Source organism: Kluyveromyces lactis (assembly GCF_000002515.2).
Source record: "Kluyveromyces lactis strain NRRL Y-1140 chromosome D complete sequence".
NCBI lineage: Eukaryota > Fungi > Ascomycota > Saccharomycetes > Saccharomycetales > Saccharomycetaceae > Kluyveromyces > Kluyveromyces lactis.
This window is the reverse complement of record NC_006040.1, coordinates 1,092,145-1,107,571: the sequence shown is the minus strand read 5'-3', so window position 1 is coordinate 1,107,571 and position 15,427 is coordinate 1,092,145. Positions and strand designations below refer to the sequence as shown.

At 38.4% G+C, this 15,427-nt stretch overlaps 8 protein-coding genes across 8 annotated transcripts; 4 read left to right on the top strand and 4 right to left on the bottom strand.

Annotated features, from left to right (window-relative positions):
- Positions 1-326: 326 nt before the first annotated feature.
- Positions 327-1,271, top strand: CIN2 (GTPase-activating protein CIN2; the record flags this gene model as incomplete). The annotated part of the gene is made up of 2 exons (XM_453639.1): positions 327-408; positions 502-1,271. The coding sequence occupies 2 exons, from the start codon at positions 327-329 to the stop codon at positions 1,269-1,271; spliced, it is 852 nt and encodes a 283-aa protein (XP_453639.1).
- A 345-nt stretch (positions 1,272-1,616) lies between these two features.
- On the top strand, positions 1,617-6,101 carry IQG1 (Iqg1p; the record flags this gene model as incomplete). The annotated part of the gene is made up of 1 exon (XM_453638.1): positions 1,617-6,101. The coding sequence occupies one exon, from the start codon at positions 1,617-1,619 to the stop codon at positions 6,099-6,101; it is 4,485 nt and encodes a 1,494-aa protein (XP_453638.1).
- Positions 6,102-6,256: 155 nt separating this feature from the next.
- On the bottom strand, positions 6,257-7,621 carry KLLA0_D12892g (uncharacterized protein; the record flags this gene model as incomplete). Its single annotated transcript, XM_453637.1, has 1 exon — positions 6,257-7,621. The coding sequence occupies one exon, from the start codon at positions 7,619-7,621 to the stop codon at positions 6,257-6,259; it is 1,365 nt and encodes a 454-aa protein (XP_453637.1).
- Positions 7,622-8,033: 412 nt separating this feature from the next.
- Positions 8,034-9,788, bottom strand: SRP68 (signal recognition particle subunit SRP68; the record flags this gene model as incomplete). The annotated part of the gene is made up of 1 exon (XM_453636.1): positions 8,034-9,788. One exon carries the CDS (start codon positions 9,786-9,788, stop codon positions 8,034-8,036), a length of 1,755 nt encoding a protein of 584 aa, XP_453636.1.
- A 489-nt stretch (positions 9,789-10,277) lies between these two features.
- Positions 10,278-11,297, top strand: HUT1 (UDP-galactose transporter HUT1; the record flags this gene model as incomplete). Its single annotated transcript, XM_453635.1, has 1 exon — positions 10,278-11,297. The coding sequence occupies one exon, from the start codon at positions 10,278-10,280 to the stop codon at positions 11,295-11,297; it is 1,020 nt and encodes a 339-aa protein (XP_453635.1).
- A 40-nt stretch (positions 11,298-11,337) lies between these two features.
- Positions 11,338-12,654, bottom strand: KLLA0_D12826g (uncharacterized protein; the record flags this gene model as incomplete). The annotated part of the gene is made up of 1 exon (XM_453634.1): positions 11,338-12,654. The coding sequence occupies one exon, from the start codon at positions 12,652-12,654 to the stop codon at positions 11,338-11,340; it is 1,317 nt and encodes a 438-aa protein (XP_453634.1).
- A 733-nt stretch (positions 12,655-13,387) lies between these two features.
- Positions 13,388-14,203, top strand: RBD2 (putative rhomboid protease RBD2; the record flags this gene model as incomplete). The annotated part of the gene is made up of 1 exon (XM_453633.1): positions 13,388-14,203. One exon carries the CDS (start codon positions 13,388-13,390, stop codon positions 14,201-14,203), a length of 816 nt encoding a protein of 271 aa, XP_453633.1.
- A 199-nt stretch (positions 14,204-14,402) lies between these two features.
- Positions 14,403-15,101, bottom strand: MRPS17 (mitochondrial 37S ribosomal protein uS17m; the record flags this gene model as incomplete). The annotated part of the gene is made up of 1 exon (XM_453632.1): positions 14,403-15,101. The coding sequence occupies one exon, from the start codon at positions 15,099-15,101 to the stop codon at positions 14,403-14,405; it is 699 nt and encodes a 232-aa protein (XP_453632.1).
- Positions 15,102-15,427: the final 326 nt, after the last annotated feature.

Here is a 15,427-nt window from a genome sequence, read left to right as displayed (position 1 = left end):
TATCACATATTCTCATGAAAGGAATTTCAATAATCATCTCCCCCCAATCCACTACCCAATTAATAAATAGTATCAATCATCAATCAAACACCCTCCACTGATTGTGACCTCTCTCGGAACTGGCTTCTTGATGGATCTATGAGAAGATAAATCTATATTATATATATTATACATCTATATTTACACTATACAAAGTGAGTTAGTTTTCATCTGTAAATTATATCAACATAAATTTAACCAATCACATTATTATTCAAATAACTGTTATTATTACATTACATTTCCTAAAACTGTGCATTCCCTGGTAACGCACACGGTCAACCGACATGACAATACTGCATTGCATCAAAGACGATGGCAGTATAGACGCCAATATCCTCTCCTCAGAGTTTAATACGATATGCCGAGGTATGTACCTTCCCAGCAACGCTACAAAATATTAAGGTATAACTGCGGTCTTACTAACCTCTCTTAAATCTTGTGATTTGAAATCCATTCCAGAACTTGAATATCAGGTTGATACGGGCAAGGACCTTGCGAAATGTAAGGATGATCTTTCCTCGGTCTCGAAACAGTTGACTTCAGTGGCTCATAACCTTTCGTCTTTCGATCAAGAGTTATATTCAACCAAGATCGATCACTTGTCGAAAAAAATTACCATTAAGCAATTAGAGACCAGTAACAAAGACGACCGTAGAGCAAAGTGGAAAGCTAGAGGCCGTCCATCTGCTAAGACTTCAGCAGCTGTAATGGACAGTTCCCTAGAAAATTCAAAGAAACTGGATGCTGTTACCTCTCCCCAGCTCAAAGATACTACGATATATTACGACATATCTGAAAACTCTTATCGAAACCTTACGAATTGCACGCTTAAATACACAGGTACTGAACCATTGCAAGAATTTGCAACTCTGTCAATCCAGGATGTCCATAAATCAATTGTGTACTTCAACATCTTGCCGTTTAATCAGGGAAGTCTTCTTCTTGAAAGATTCGGCCACTGTAAAATAGTGATAATAACACCAAAGAACAGCAATCTTCAACTTCGGTTACATGAAATGCACAATTGCCAACTTTACATAAGGGAACAACACCCTGGCCAGATCCAAGATATCATCATCGAAGACTTCTCAGATTGTGTTTTCCACGAGGATACTGAGAAATTCGTTCATATCCATAATTTCAATCGATTAAACTTACAAAACAAGGAAACTAACGGAGGGTATACATTCGGAAACTTCCCGTACGAAATAGGTTCCCTAATCCCATGAATAGTGATGCTACAAAGAACTGTATGTGACAATAATTTAACTTCTTGAAACGTATTTCTGTCTCAGTGGTTCTCGAGTGTTTTCATTTCGATCGTATTAGGCAAAAGGTAAATATCAACAAAACTTCGATATAACTGTAGATTATAGAAACTTGAAAACATTGAATTGTTTAGTTACCGGTAGTGAACACCACTTGGAAAGGGTCATTAATTCAATCTAGCAGTACCATAATACTTATAGCAAGTTATAATTTACTTTTAACTTGAGTGTGAGTGTTTTTTACTGTTATAACGGCTTTAATCGACAAAGAGTAGTAGCAGTGAGGCTAAAACTAATATAACAAATATGTCAGTCCTGACAGGTTCTCCTGGGAAGTCGGACTCGATCAATACTAGGATGCAGGAATATATGAAAAATATTAATAAGGATTCTCAGCCGGTTCTTAAGCAAATATCTTCTTCAAGAATAAATTCGAATTCTAACTTGAAAGGAATTCTGAGCAGCACCAAAAGTCCCAAAAACACATACAGTGGTTCACCAGGAAAAGAGAATTTCAACAATGTCACAGCAGAGCTATCTTTCATCTTGAAGAATTCGCCAACAAAACCGTCTTATTTCAGTGCTTCTGGTAACAATGTAAACGGTAACAATTCTTCACCATCCAAATTGTCATCTTCAAAGGATAACGATTACCAAGAGTTTTTGGTTAGAATTGAAGAAGCCAAACAATGGATTGAGGCTATTATTCACGAAGAATTGCCATCAGCGCTGGAATTGGCTACAACAAAGTGTATGAGTGATGGTGTATATTTGGCTAAACTTGTTGCAACTGTCAAACCTGAGCTTGTAAAAAAAATTATACCTACTGGTGATAGATTGATGTATGCTCACACACAAAACATCAATGCCTTTTTAGAACTTGTCAACTATATTGCAGTCCCTGACCTTTTCAAATTTGAATTAAACGATTTGTACGATAGAAAGAACATCCCCAAAGTATTCGAAACAATACATGCAACAGCTAGTCTCTTAAGTGCTCAATACGGGACCATCATTCCGCAAATGCAGAATCTGACTGGTCAAATAGACGTTTCTATTGATGATATCAAGCTCTGTCAAAGGAAAGTTCCTGGTGTACATGCCTTTAGATCATTCAACCAATTCGGTTCCAAACCATCATCTCCTAAAAAGTCTCCACAAAAGGGATTACTGGACTCAGCAGTTCTTCAAAGTCCTGTGAAATTAAAAACTGAGCCTGAAGTTTGCATACCAGAATCTCCTAAGACGCCTACCAGATATTCTTCTGCAATCGTGCACGACATACGTCAATTCAATCCTTCGCTTTCTGAGACGAAGCCACTATCTCTTTCATATCCAACGGAGTCTAGCCCACAGCGCTTGAAATATAGTCCTGATAGGACATTCTCTTACTATTCGCCTGGTGTGTCAAGGAGATTATCCTATAGAACAGAAGACATCGGGTACTTCAACAGGAAAAGGCATCAATGGAATTATGATTTTGATTATTACGATACTTATAGGTATGGCAGCACCCAGTATTCGCCAAAACGACGTGAAAGAATGACCGAAACAGAGTTTTTGGATACTGTCACTCATTTGCAAGCATTACTTAGAGGTCTTAATACACGTTACGATGTCCATTTGAAGATAATTACGCTGAAGCATAGCAATACCAGATTTGCAGAACTGCAGGCGCTTTGTAAGGGGGCAGTCATCAGAGGACAACATCAGAACTTCGTTCAGAACCATAAGCCAAATGAAGCTTTGGTGACATTACAAGCTCGCCTTAGAGGGTCAATACAAAGGGATGTATTCGATCACTTCAGATTAAGATTAATCAAAAGGGAAAACTACATCTTGTATTTGAAAACACAATTGAAAGGTTCTGCACAGAGAAAATTGACTCAGGAAAAGCTTCGGTATAAGAGCATATATGGGGACACATTCTCTGTCCTTCAGGCAGTTATTAGAGCCAAATTACAAAGAGGAAACTTTATGTCCTACCATAATATATCGAACATAGTCTCTAGCGAAGCATCCGCGCTACAGGCTTTATCTCGTGGAAGAATCGTAAGGCTTAGGATGATGGAAGCATCAAGTGGTGATCTACAGATAAAATTACAGGCTTTACTGAGGGGTGCTTTTCAAAGAAGTAAGCTGCAAAGGGTAAAAGAAGTAATGTCATGCGATCAATTCCAAAACTTTGGGCCTATCTTGAAAGGTTATATTGTTGCAAGGAGATACACTGACGCCCCAAGTAAAGTTGCTAATGAAATTGTCAGCTTTAATGCAGTGGTAAAGGGGATGCTGACAAGGTTTGCCATGGAACTCATTATAGATATTGCCGAACAAAACAACATTGATAGTTTACAATCCAAAGTATTAGGCTATTTAATCAGAAAACGAGTAAGCCAGAAGAAGAGCTTCTACAAAATGCGTGAATCTGAGATCATCATTATACAAAAAAATATCAGAAGATATCAACTACAAAACGCATACAAAGTTTTAATGTCAACGGGCAGTCCGAAGTTAAGTACGGTTAGAAAATTCGTTCACATTCTTAATCAATCAGATAACGAACTATTCTCTGCTAACCTCCAAAAGCTCAAGGCTAATATTAATGATGTTAATGATGAAGTAGGAGAACTGCAAGAATCGTTGAGAAAGAAGGTTTTGATGAAAGATTCACTTGAAAAGAGAAGAATTGATGTGTGTAAGTTCCTCACGCCAGCTGGACGTCAACAATTAGAGATCCAATTTAACGCCATTAGCAGCGATAATATTTCAGCAAATCTTAAGTCTTTGTACGGTAAAGCAGGTTTTTTGCTACAAGTTGACTCATTTTACTGGCATCTTCTTGCCAAAGGAGATCCGAGATTTTGTGTAACTAATTTACCAAAGTTGTTTGCTCCAATCCGTGGTGCTATTGGTGACAGAGAAAACTCATTACTTATTAAGGTCATTGGAGACTTACTAGTTGAGGAGATTGATGAATCTTCAACTTTGAATGACTTTTTAGTGAACGATGATGCTGTCTGGATTCAGGTTCTTCAGAACTATTTGACCTCTTTCAGAAGCAAAGAAATACTAACCGCTTTTGCACAGCTGTACAAATATCTTGATTCTAACGCAATTGATTTTGAGAGCGATCCATCTAAGATATATGCTAAATTGCATCCTACTGCTCCACCTCAATTGGCACATGAAGCTATTGAGGACTCAAGTACCAGCAAAAGATTCATCAAAAACATGACTTCTCTATGGGGAGCTGTGGAACTAGTTTGTGCAGTATTAGATCATATTGTATCATCAACAAGAAACGATTTAAAATACCTCGCATCCAGGGCATACAGAAGCTCTGCTAATAAGGACACCGAAGAAAGTTCTGCATTATCAGCAATTTCCAAGATTGTAGTAGATAATTTCATTTTCGTTGCCTTGATGAAACGATCTGATTTCTCCTCCAGTACTGTCGGACTCAATTACGATGAAAAGGCCCGGGTTTTAACAGAAACATTAAAGGTTATATTTGCATTAAAAACTTTTGATGGTTACTTCTCTCCATTGAACCAATATCTAGTTCAATCTCACAATCAATTCTCTGACATCTTGACGGAATTACTGATGGAGCCTGAAGAGAGTAAAGAATATGAAACAATGGTCTACAAAGATATGGCAAATAATTCAAAACCATCACTTATGATTTATCATCAAAGTTTCATCAAGATTCTAGAAAAATTGGAAGGAACTCTGGAAGAATTACCACATGATGATCCTATGGTGAAGATTCTTTCGAAAATTCAGATTGAATTCGACAAAACGTCCGTCAACGGACAATCGCAACTCACCATAAGCCTGGATCCTTCCGCATACAAAGTTACTCTAAACAATTCCAGATCTGACTTGATGTATACCGAGGCAAAGCAGGGCTTGTGTTATTTGATGCAGGTTGAGGAAGTCAATTCCAATTTAACGGATCTTCTCGTTAGCGAAGTACTACCAGAGGACGAAATTGCCTTCCAACAGCTCATCGCACAGAATCCAAGCATTGCTAATACTTTATCTGAAAAGCACGGTGATATTATTAACTATGCTGAGTTCAAAAAGTTTTTGATGTATAGAATCAAAGAGCTTACTGTTCTTGGAATAATTGATAAGAGTAACGACTATCAGTTCTTATTGGTCGACATCGCTAATACTATCAAAACTAGATCATGTATTAAAGGATTGAATCGCTCTGAAATGGAGCTAATGACTTCTGTTTATGATTCGCTGAATGACAAGCTTCGTAACACGAAACTACTTCTTGATGCGATGGACACTGCTATCACAAAATCCATAAAAGAAATACAATCCTTGCATGATTACACGCCAGCCAAGAAAAGTGGGTTTGGTCACAAGCTGAAGGATGTTTATCAAAAGAACCATAAGAAGAGCCATGAGGCAGAAGCCGGTATGAACTATAAATGGAGCAACAAACAGCTTTTCGAGCTAGGCGTTTTGTCGAAAGTAACTGGAAATGGTGCTAAGAATTCATCAGTCAGCTTTTTCGGTTCCAGTGGATCAAAGTCTCAATATGTTGATCTCAAATTCTCTACTAGAGATGGTGAAGTGTTTGGAATTGAGTTGATTGACAATAAGAACAAGTTTGATTCTAATTTACAATCTGTTGTGAAGTTTAGTGAATTGATTGAAAAAGAAGCAGCTGACCGCCATTCCACGATTTCTATTCTTGGAAGAAAGGAGAAGATGGTTCTTAACGTTGGCAAATTACTAGATTTGCTTGTTGACAGTTTTTTCAGGTTTTGAATAATATTCAATGTTAGAACTTTTGTAATTATCTATTTCTGAGAACATTATAATTAGTTTATTGTGCCAAAGCTTAATCATCAAGACAATTAAAATTACTTCATTATTATTAACTTTCGTTACATCATATTACTTAAAAATACACAATTCAACTATCACTCAACAGCAGTTTCAGGAGTTGGTGAAACTTCTACAATTCTTTGGATCTCTTTTAATTCCTTCAGTCTGAGGTAAGTCATCCCTGCTTTTGCAAATTCGTATCCGACGTACAAGGCAAAACTGCAAATTAAGCTGTGTGCCATCTCACAATCATCTGGTGACGCGTAAGGATACCTGTTCAATAGCATTGAGTTTATCCTGGGGAATGCAATAAAAAGCTTTCGGCCCAAATATTTACACAAAAATGGCCAAGCTAGTGCAGCAAGGAGGGCATCGTACCACTGCGGTTTTATTATAACATCTGAATATTCAAGACCTTCTTGGAATAGATTGAAAACAGTGGGTTTGGTGACACTCTTTTGAGCCACCTGCGTTGATAGGAAATATGGATTATATTTTTGTATCCAATTGCCGTAAATCTGATTTAATGCTGGTCTAATCAAGAGATTATAAACTCCGATTAGCATACCGTGAAGCTTTATGGAATCACCCAGGAGTTTATGAGTTCCGCAGTTCTTGAGGAAGAAATATGGGAACACTATTCGCAACAATAGAGGTATTGTACCATTAGCTTTAAAAGTGAAAAGGTATAGAGGGAATCCGATAATTTGAAGCTGTTTTTCGGTCGAGATTGAAAGCATGCCCTTTAAAGTTTCTGCATACACATCTAACGCTTTAGTATTGGATATATTTAGAATCTTTCTTAGCAGTTCTTCTGAAAACAGAGTGCGTAGTTGCCAAAGCCCAACTTTGAATAGACACTTCACCGGATTGAAGACATAACTGTGTAAAGTAAGTACAGTAGCAGAATATCTTGTTACTTTTCGACAAAAGGAAAACAATCTCAAGGGCCAAGCCGGTGATCTGTACTGTAACGCTGATGTATTTTTTAACATCTTTTGTTTACATTGTGGGCATGGTGGTATGTCTTCTGGAAGTCCTCTCCATAGTTCGTCATACGAGAAAGAAGTATCTGGAGCATTTAGATGGGCTAGGGCCCTGATCAAAAGATCACCAACACAAATAAAACTGGCCCATGTTTGACCCACTAACGGTATCTCCTGCACAGTTTCAGCAAACCCAATTACTCTCCCCATGTCCCTATGGCTATCAATGAGGTAGCATAGTCTTCGAGATATTTCCTGTGATGAATTAATCTTGTATGTATCATAAGTATAGTAACTCCCTAGCTTCGACTTATTTAGATCGAATATCCATCCTATTAGACATTTTCTGTGTACCTGTAAGTTACAACCGCATTGGTGTACGATCCAGTCGTCGTTCTCACACTCCGTATCTAAACACACCCAACAAACGTACTGCTTGTGAAATAGATCATCAATACAACTTCGGAGTGTCATCCTAAAACTGCCTAGGATAAGAGTAAATGTTGTCCTTAATTAAACACCACTGATAAAGCTCTAATATACGATTTATTGCCTGGCTCTATTGCCTGAGTAACCTGTATTTCTTCCATCTTTTTAGGGTGAATGTTATATAGATAAAGTTTCAATTTCTGAAGTCTTTCCTCATGAAAAGTTCATTATAAGCACGATTAAATGAAGGAAGATACCATGAATAAAACTCACTTTTGGTTACCTCCTCCTCCATCAGCGTTACTGTTGTTGCTCCAGTTCTGAACCGATGTCATGAACTAGGCTCCCTTCGGTAATTATCTCCAAGCTATCTTATCTTGATGTTGGGACGGTATATATTTTACAAAAATACTAACTATGTTGACTATAATCGTCTTGGATGGGAGTTGTGGTATAATTAACCTCTGAAAAGACCGAATAAACCTTTCTTGGATGGTGCTTTCGATTCCTTGACGGGTTCATCGTCTTGGTTTGCCTCAGCAGTAGTTGAAGATACCGACTCTTCTGTAACAGAGGTAGAATCTGGTATGTTGAAGTAGTTGTAAGCCAAGTCGTAGAGGAAAGGTTTTGGAGGAATTGGAAGAAGTCTTGGTGCGAGTGGGTACAAGTTATCCAAGGATACGTCACTTGGTCTCACTTTGCTTTCCAAAATCTCGACTAGAGATGGTTCGAATTGACGGGTTTTCTTGTTCTTTTCCATAGATTTCTTGTGCTCTGCCAGGGCAACAACAGATCTCCATCCGGTAGTGATGTATTTCTTCAAGTCTGTGATCTTCCCCTTCGAGAGTAGCTGGGATGGTAGATAGATTTCATCCCAGTTTATCAGGGATTCTTCGGCGTTTTCAATTCTTTGTAAGCAGTCGACATATAGGGCGAGTGATTCCACGTATTTCTTCTTCGATTGATATATGTTTGCTAGCAGTTTGGAAGTGAAACAAGTTTCATAGTAAGTCTTCAAGAGGAACACTTGGTTTGTTAGGTCGCTGTCTGAGTAAACACCCGGTAGATCCATAATCTGACTTAACAAACTCTTTAAGTTCTTGATAATATGGTCCACTTCTTTGTACTTGTTTAACTTGCTCGTAAAAGACTTATTGTCAAATCTTTCCCATTGCTTCAAAAGACTCTCGAACAAGCTGCTGTCTCTTTCTACACCGGTTACCATGGCATTGTATTGTAGATAAGTCAAGAGAATTTGATTGTTTTCGTCAGTATCATCTTCAGAGCATGTCGTCATATATTCTTTTTGTAAATCAATGGCTCTGTTCCACTTAAATAGTTTATCGTTCAAATTGGAAAGCTTGCTGGAGTTGTGCAATTCAGCCAATTCACTGTACACTTCAAACACTTTACTGTCTTCTATCGTTGCGGAATATGATCTCCATGAAATCTCACGGGATTGACTCTTTGAAGCGTCAGTTTCGGGAACCGAGAAAGAGAACCCATGAGATTGTAACAATTGCAAAAGTTGGTCTTCCGGGTTAGCCTGTATGACTCTTGAAATATAGGTTTGTTGATCTCTGACAGAAAAGGCATTGGCCTTCTCTTTGAAAATGTACAGGTACTTGCTCTTCACTGCATCGGCCACGCCTTCCTTCAATAGCTTTGAATCAACTAAAAAGTTGACCGCAGCTAGTGCTAATGCTAGATGGGTAGAAATCTTCTCTGCATCGGAGAATTTGACCTGTTTCTTACCGTACAGCTCATATTCGGTCCGGATTAACTTTTCATATATCATTATTTCTGCTTGGATCTGCCACTTGTCCTCACCTTGAGACAATGAAATAAGTCTGTCACAGTACCTATTGGCCTTCTTTATCCTGGTACGCATGAGTTTCAATTCAAGACTCCTCAAGTGGCCCCTGCTTCTACCTGTGGCCTTGATACTTTCTACGTAAGCCACATCTCTTTCTGCTAACAAAAGCATTAAGAATCCATACAACCGATTCTTACTGTAATCCTCATGCGTAATCTTATCAAGTTTCTCCTGGCCCTTATAGTTCTTAGAATCCTTGGAAATCAACTTTAAACGGCCTCTCAATTGTTGTAACTTATGGTTAACCTTTTTATGATATTTATGGTAATCTGCAAAAGATTCTAACAATAAATTGGATCTGAACCCATAGGTAACACCCAAAGGAGAGTATACCATTGTTCCTTAATAGCTTAAAGTCAATTGATGAAGTCTTGTGAAAGGAATAAGTCAACCAATACACCCTTTAAACTTGGTGGAGACCTCAAATAGTCATGGTTCAACATTATTCAAAGTAGCTTTAGATCGATTACGAATTTCAAATAAAAAAATTTTTCCAGCTTAACTATGGTGAAAGATGAGGAAATCGTTGCCAGATCTGAACAAAATAGAGAACAGTATATGCATCGCTTGCTCAATTGGTACCTGACTTTCCATATCAGATACTGCTGCTTACTATTTATCTTATAAGCCGTGTTAAGACACAATTCGAGGCAGATTTCCCTGTTCAATATCCGTTTGAAATTTGTCACTGTGATAGAAACGATCTTGAATCATTTCTACTTGAAATAACAAAAGGTGTCAAACAAGAGATATATCTGGTAAAAAGAGCAAGTTCGTTCCCAACAAACGTATCTGGCAAGCTTATAAGGTGTTACATTGTTGGTAATGGGACGTCATATATTGAAACATGTTTTCGCGGTAGGAGGAATCTACTGTTCGTTTTTGACATGGGGTTTATTGCAAGAGCCTTTGAACACTAGAGTATGGCCGAACTCTGGCTGTACGTTTCAAGTACCATACATAGTCGCATTGGTACAGGCAACAATTGCTATGATTTGTGGGTTAATCTATATAAAATGGCAGAAACCTGTGCTTTCTCTATCGAAATTTTGGACCAGTCATACAAGGGATATGGCGATTATTTCATTATCCCAGGCAATTTCTGCTCCGTTAGCTGCTTACTCGTTAAGCTATGTGGATTTCTTGACTTATATGTTGGCAAAGTCATGCAAACTTTTACCGGTGCTGATGGTCCATTTGATTGTGTACCGTACACCAATTCCAAGAAGTAAGAAATTAGTGGTACTGTTGGTAACGGTTGGGATAACAATATTCACTTTGGATGGACATAAACCTTCTATGACTGAGAATGACGTTTCTGAGAGTTCTTCATCTTCTTCGTTGATTGGTTTTGTGCTGCTGGGTAGCAGTCTTTTCCTTGATGGATTAACCAACGCTAAACAGGATAAGCTATTCCAGAAGGCCACTTATAAGATCACTGGTGCTCATCTCATGTTTGCATTAAACTTCTTCCTAATTGTATGGAACGTAATATATATGGTTCTAGTTGATAGACAACAATTGGCAAAAGGTTTGAAGATGTTACATGCGGATCCAGAAATTAGTCGTTATCTTCTGGCATACGCCTGTTGCGGCGCAATCGGTCAATGCTTTATCTTCTACACTTTGGAACAGTACGGATCGTTGGTGTTAGTAATGGTCACCGTGACTAGAAAGATGTTTTCTATGATCTTAAGCATAATCGTCTACGGACACCAAGTCACACTGTGGCAATGGGTAGGAATTGTGATAGTGTTCACCGGTGTGGTATGTGAGTCTATGGGAAAGAAGAATAAAGCAAAAGAAGGAAATATTATTAATGAAGAAAAGGTAAAACAGTCTTGAGTGGATAACGTTGTGTATAAAATTACTTTCTACCTGACTATTATATACGATTCAGCCTTTCTCTTAACTCTGGATCCCATGCATAGATATATAGACCCTTCACACCACGAGTCAGTAGGACGTTTATACTATTCATAATAATCTTTGCCTTGACTTTCTCGACGTCTTTGATGTTCTTCTTCTTAGTGAAGCCGGCATGATCGTCGTAGAACTCGGGTTTCAACTTGATGGAATCGGTCTTGGCATCGTATCCAACACTACGTCCAAGGATGACACCTGCCCAGTTCAAATCGAAACCTTGAATTGTATACACGGATCCAACTTCTTCAAAAGTATCTTCCCTCTCAGACCACGGCAAAAGAGCTCTTGGAGTGTACCTATCCCAACGTACTCTAAAGTTATCACCACATTGGACGAAGTAATCCTTCCCATCCAACCTATATGGGAAATCATAAGTGGCTAACATTCTACATTGACCATTCTCATCGTTCTTCTCTCGCAATGCGGTGTACATGGCACCACAATCATCCCAAATCTTGAAATCGAATTTGGATTGACCAGATTGGACTGATTTGGGGAAAGGTAAGATCTTACCCTCAGTACTAATAGCTTGGATCCAATCTAAGGTGTCTTTATTCGCTACAACTCTAAACTGTTGTTTCAGCGTATACCATTTCCTATTCTCAACAGGCAATGAGTCGTAAAACGACTGCAAATTTGAGCCATTGCCCCGTTCATCGTCCCAATACGACCCCATTCTTAAAGATTGTTTAGCATCAAACACTACAATCAACACTTTAGACAGTTCCATCAAATCTTTTAAATGATTATCCCCGTAGAACTTTTTGAATGCATCCTTAGAGGTAGCTAACAAATGTGCTTCATCCACAATAATCACGTCGCATTGTGAATTGGTCTTGTTCAAACTGTTTATTACAGAAGTGGGTCTTTCCAATGACGATTTTTTAATATATGGGAAAGATCTACTAATCTGATGGTATAATTTCAACATTTCGGGGTGGTTCACCACCAAGTAGTTATGGGTACCTTTCAAAATGTCATTGGCAGACCCGTGCATGGATTGTTTCTGCAAATCATTGAACAACGCGTTCAAAATTACTGATTTCCCTGTACCTGCATCACCTTCGATAACGTACATTGAAGGTTTTCCATCGTAATTAAACAACTTCTTCTTGATGAAATCAAACACACCGGCCTTCAATTGTACCTGCTCATCTGATAACTGAATCTTTGAAAGATTATCGATGGCCTTGGACCCTGAGATTCGCTGAACAGTTTGTGATTGCGGCATAACTCTTGAACTTTTCTTTGCAACTCTTGACATTGCTCGACGCATTCAGCTGGAGATATACGAGGTACTTCACTTTCAAACGCCAATAATAGCAGCGTTCTTAATTAGTGCATTGAGACACAATAGCAACGGAATATCATACTTGTAGAAGTAAAACTGGCAAGTATTTGATGAGGAACTTATCAACTTTTAAAGCTTTGCATGTTCGGACTTAAAGGCAGCGATGGGCAAAATTTCAGAAGTGTCAGTTATCGAGGCAAACAGATTTCGATTAGCTGCAATAATGATTACGTCCTGATTACACCTACTGATATGATAATTCAAATGGCCTTCAGGCCATTGGGTTGTCATTGCTGGGTAGATTCTTGGATAGTTTATGTACTGTTTCTAAATCCTATCAAATATGAACCGATCTGGACATTAAATCATGAAATACCCAAACGGAATGTTATAACACAGTTGAGAATATAAAATGACAGACTAGTGCAAAAAGAAATCCTCGTGCGCTTAGCCTAGCTAGTAACTTAATACTCCTTAAGAAACTAGTACTCAAGCATCCTAGTTCCTATATCTTGGCAGTCACAAGGCAGAAGTCATAAGTCACGTGACTATACCACTTTATCCTTTTGATAATGGAAAATATCAACGACACTTGAAACTTAGCAACAGATCTCATCTCATCTCATCTCATCTCAATCATTTCAGGGAATTCCACACAGCTGCATCTTCCGGTCCTCATCAGCAAGGAAAATACTGGTATCCTGATATTACTAAGTTGATGAATATCAAGCAATTTTTCGTTCCAGCCGGGAAACCTTTATCCGGTTTGGCAGTAGGACTCAGTATCTTTTTAACTGCATTGTTCTTAGTGAACAATCTGGTATACCCTATCAATGAACACCTTCTGCTAAAGCCTGATTCACTATTCAAGTTTGATTTGAACAGAATCTCGTTGTACCCGTTGGCTCATCTCTCATTTTTCCATTTGTTCTTCAATGTCATCTCGACTTTCTCTATGATTGTGATGTTCGAGGAATCCCATGGAACTCTTTACACTGGTGTCATATTGAATCTATTAGCCGTATTTACTGCAATCCCATACTGTTTAATCGGTTCTTTGCTATTCCCCAATGTCGAGATCGGTGGTGCAAGTGGTTGGTTCTTCTCTTTCTTGGGATACTTTGCTGTGAAAGAATCCCGAGTTCGTAACTCAGTGATGATCACCAGTACTTTTTCATTCCCAACATTATACTTCCCAGTAGCATTACTATTCGTTACTGCTCTATTGGCGCCTGGTTCTAGTCTACCAGGTCATGCAATTGGGTTACTATTAGGATACTTCATGGGGTTGAAAGAGAATTGGGTAGCCAAGATTACTCCACCAAGCTTTGTATTGAAGAAAATTGAAACATGGGTCGATCCATTGATCAATCTGATCCCATTCGGTATTAAGTACTATAGGGAAGTTGAAGTGGACAGATCACTTGAATATACTTCCGTTTACCTGGGGTCAGAATCCAGATTGCCCTTGCATAATACGGATACTCCAGCGGAGCCCACATTTCAAGGAAACGGAAGAGTCTTGGGAAATTGAAATGTGAATCCTCAGAAATTAGATACTAGAGATTTAAATCATCTGCTGTTCTTCTTCTTTTTCTTCAAACCCAACTTTTGAAATATTGATAATTATATTTACATGCGTGTTACTTCGATGCGGCGGGGAGAATTATATTCATTCTATATACATAGGGAAACATCCTTTTTAATTATTTTCTGTCATTCCTCTTTTTCTCTCATACGTTGAGTTCCTCGAGTATGTGCTTTCTCAAGATGTTCTTCTTGATATTCTTCTTCAACAGTTGAGGATTCTCCAAACCTTTCGATAGTAAAAATTCATTAGCCAAGGATTCGTTCTTGGTATACTCTGCCAATTTTTCTGTAATAGCATCGATCTTCTGCTGCTGTTGTTTCACTTGGGTTTCAATCTTGAGAATATCCAACTGTAATATTTGCTTCAAGGATTCCGGACTAAACTTATCAATTCCGTAACGGCTCTTAATCTCTTTAACTGCGGCAGAATCCTCGGTACCATCTGTATAAGCCTTCTGTAATACACGAACATCATTCAAAAGTGTCGATTCCACACCCTGTTTACGTTCTCTCCTTTCTAAAAAGGCCTTAGTCTTCTCGTTTTCCTCGCTGGCAACGTTGATCTTGGCCTGTTCTTGGAATAAAGCAAATTGTTGACCTTTATTTCTGATAATTTCAGCAACGGAAAAAAACTTTCTCTTGGACAAAGGTCTCGTAGCTTCAATACGTACTAAATCCCCTTCACGAGAAACCTCAGATTCATCATGAACCAAATAATCCTTCCTATGGAACAACTCTTTGTTGATTCTCTTATCGAAAACTTTGGTCTCAACACGAACTTTCACAGTCTTCTGCATCTTCCCTTGGGAGATGACCATCCCAATAAAATTTTGACGAGCCATGGTTGAAGGTGGGCTAATTTATTCTTGGATAGTGGTATCGACGAACCAATTGACACAGAGCTAACTAGACTGCTCTATTGTTCTTTTAACAGCATCGACCTAACCGTTCATGGCCTCAAGGCTTTAAAATTTTTTGATGTTGGAAAGATCACCACCGTTTCTAATGATAGATCACGTGATTTAGTTCTTCACCAAGAATATGGAGGTATGAGGTTAGTCTTGGGTTTTATAGAACTAAACTACTTCTTAGCACACTTGGCCCAGTTTGAAACGTCCGTGGGTAGATTAGAATGTTATAAGGCAATGTGGGACGCTAAATGTCCCTT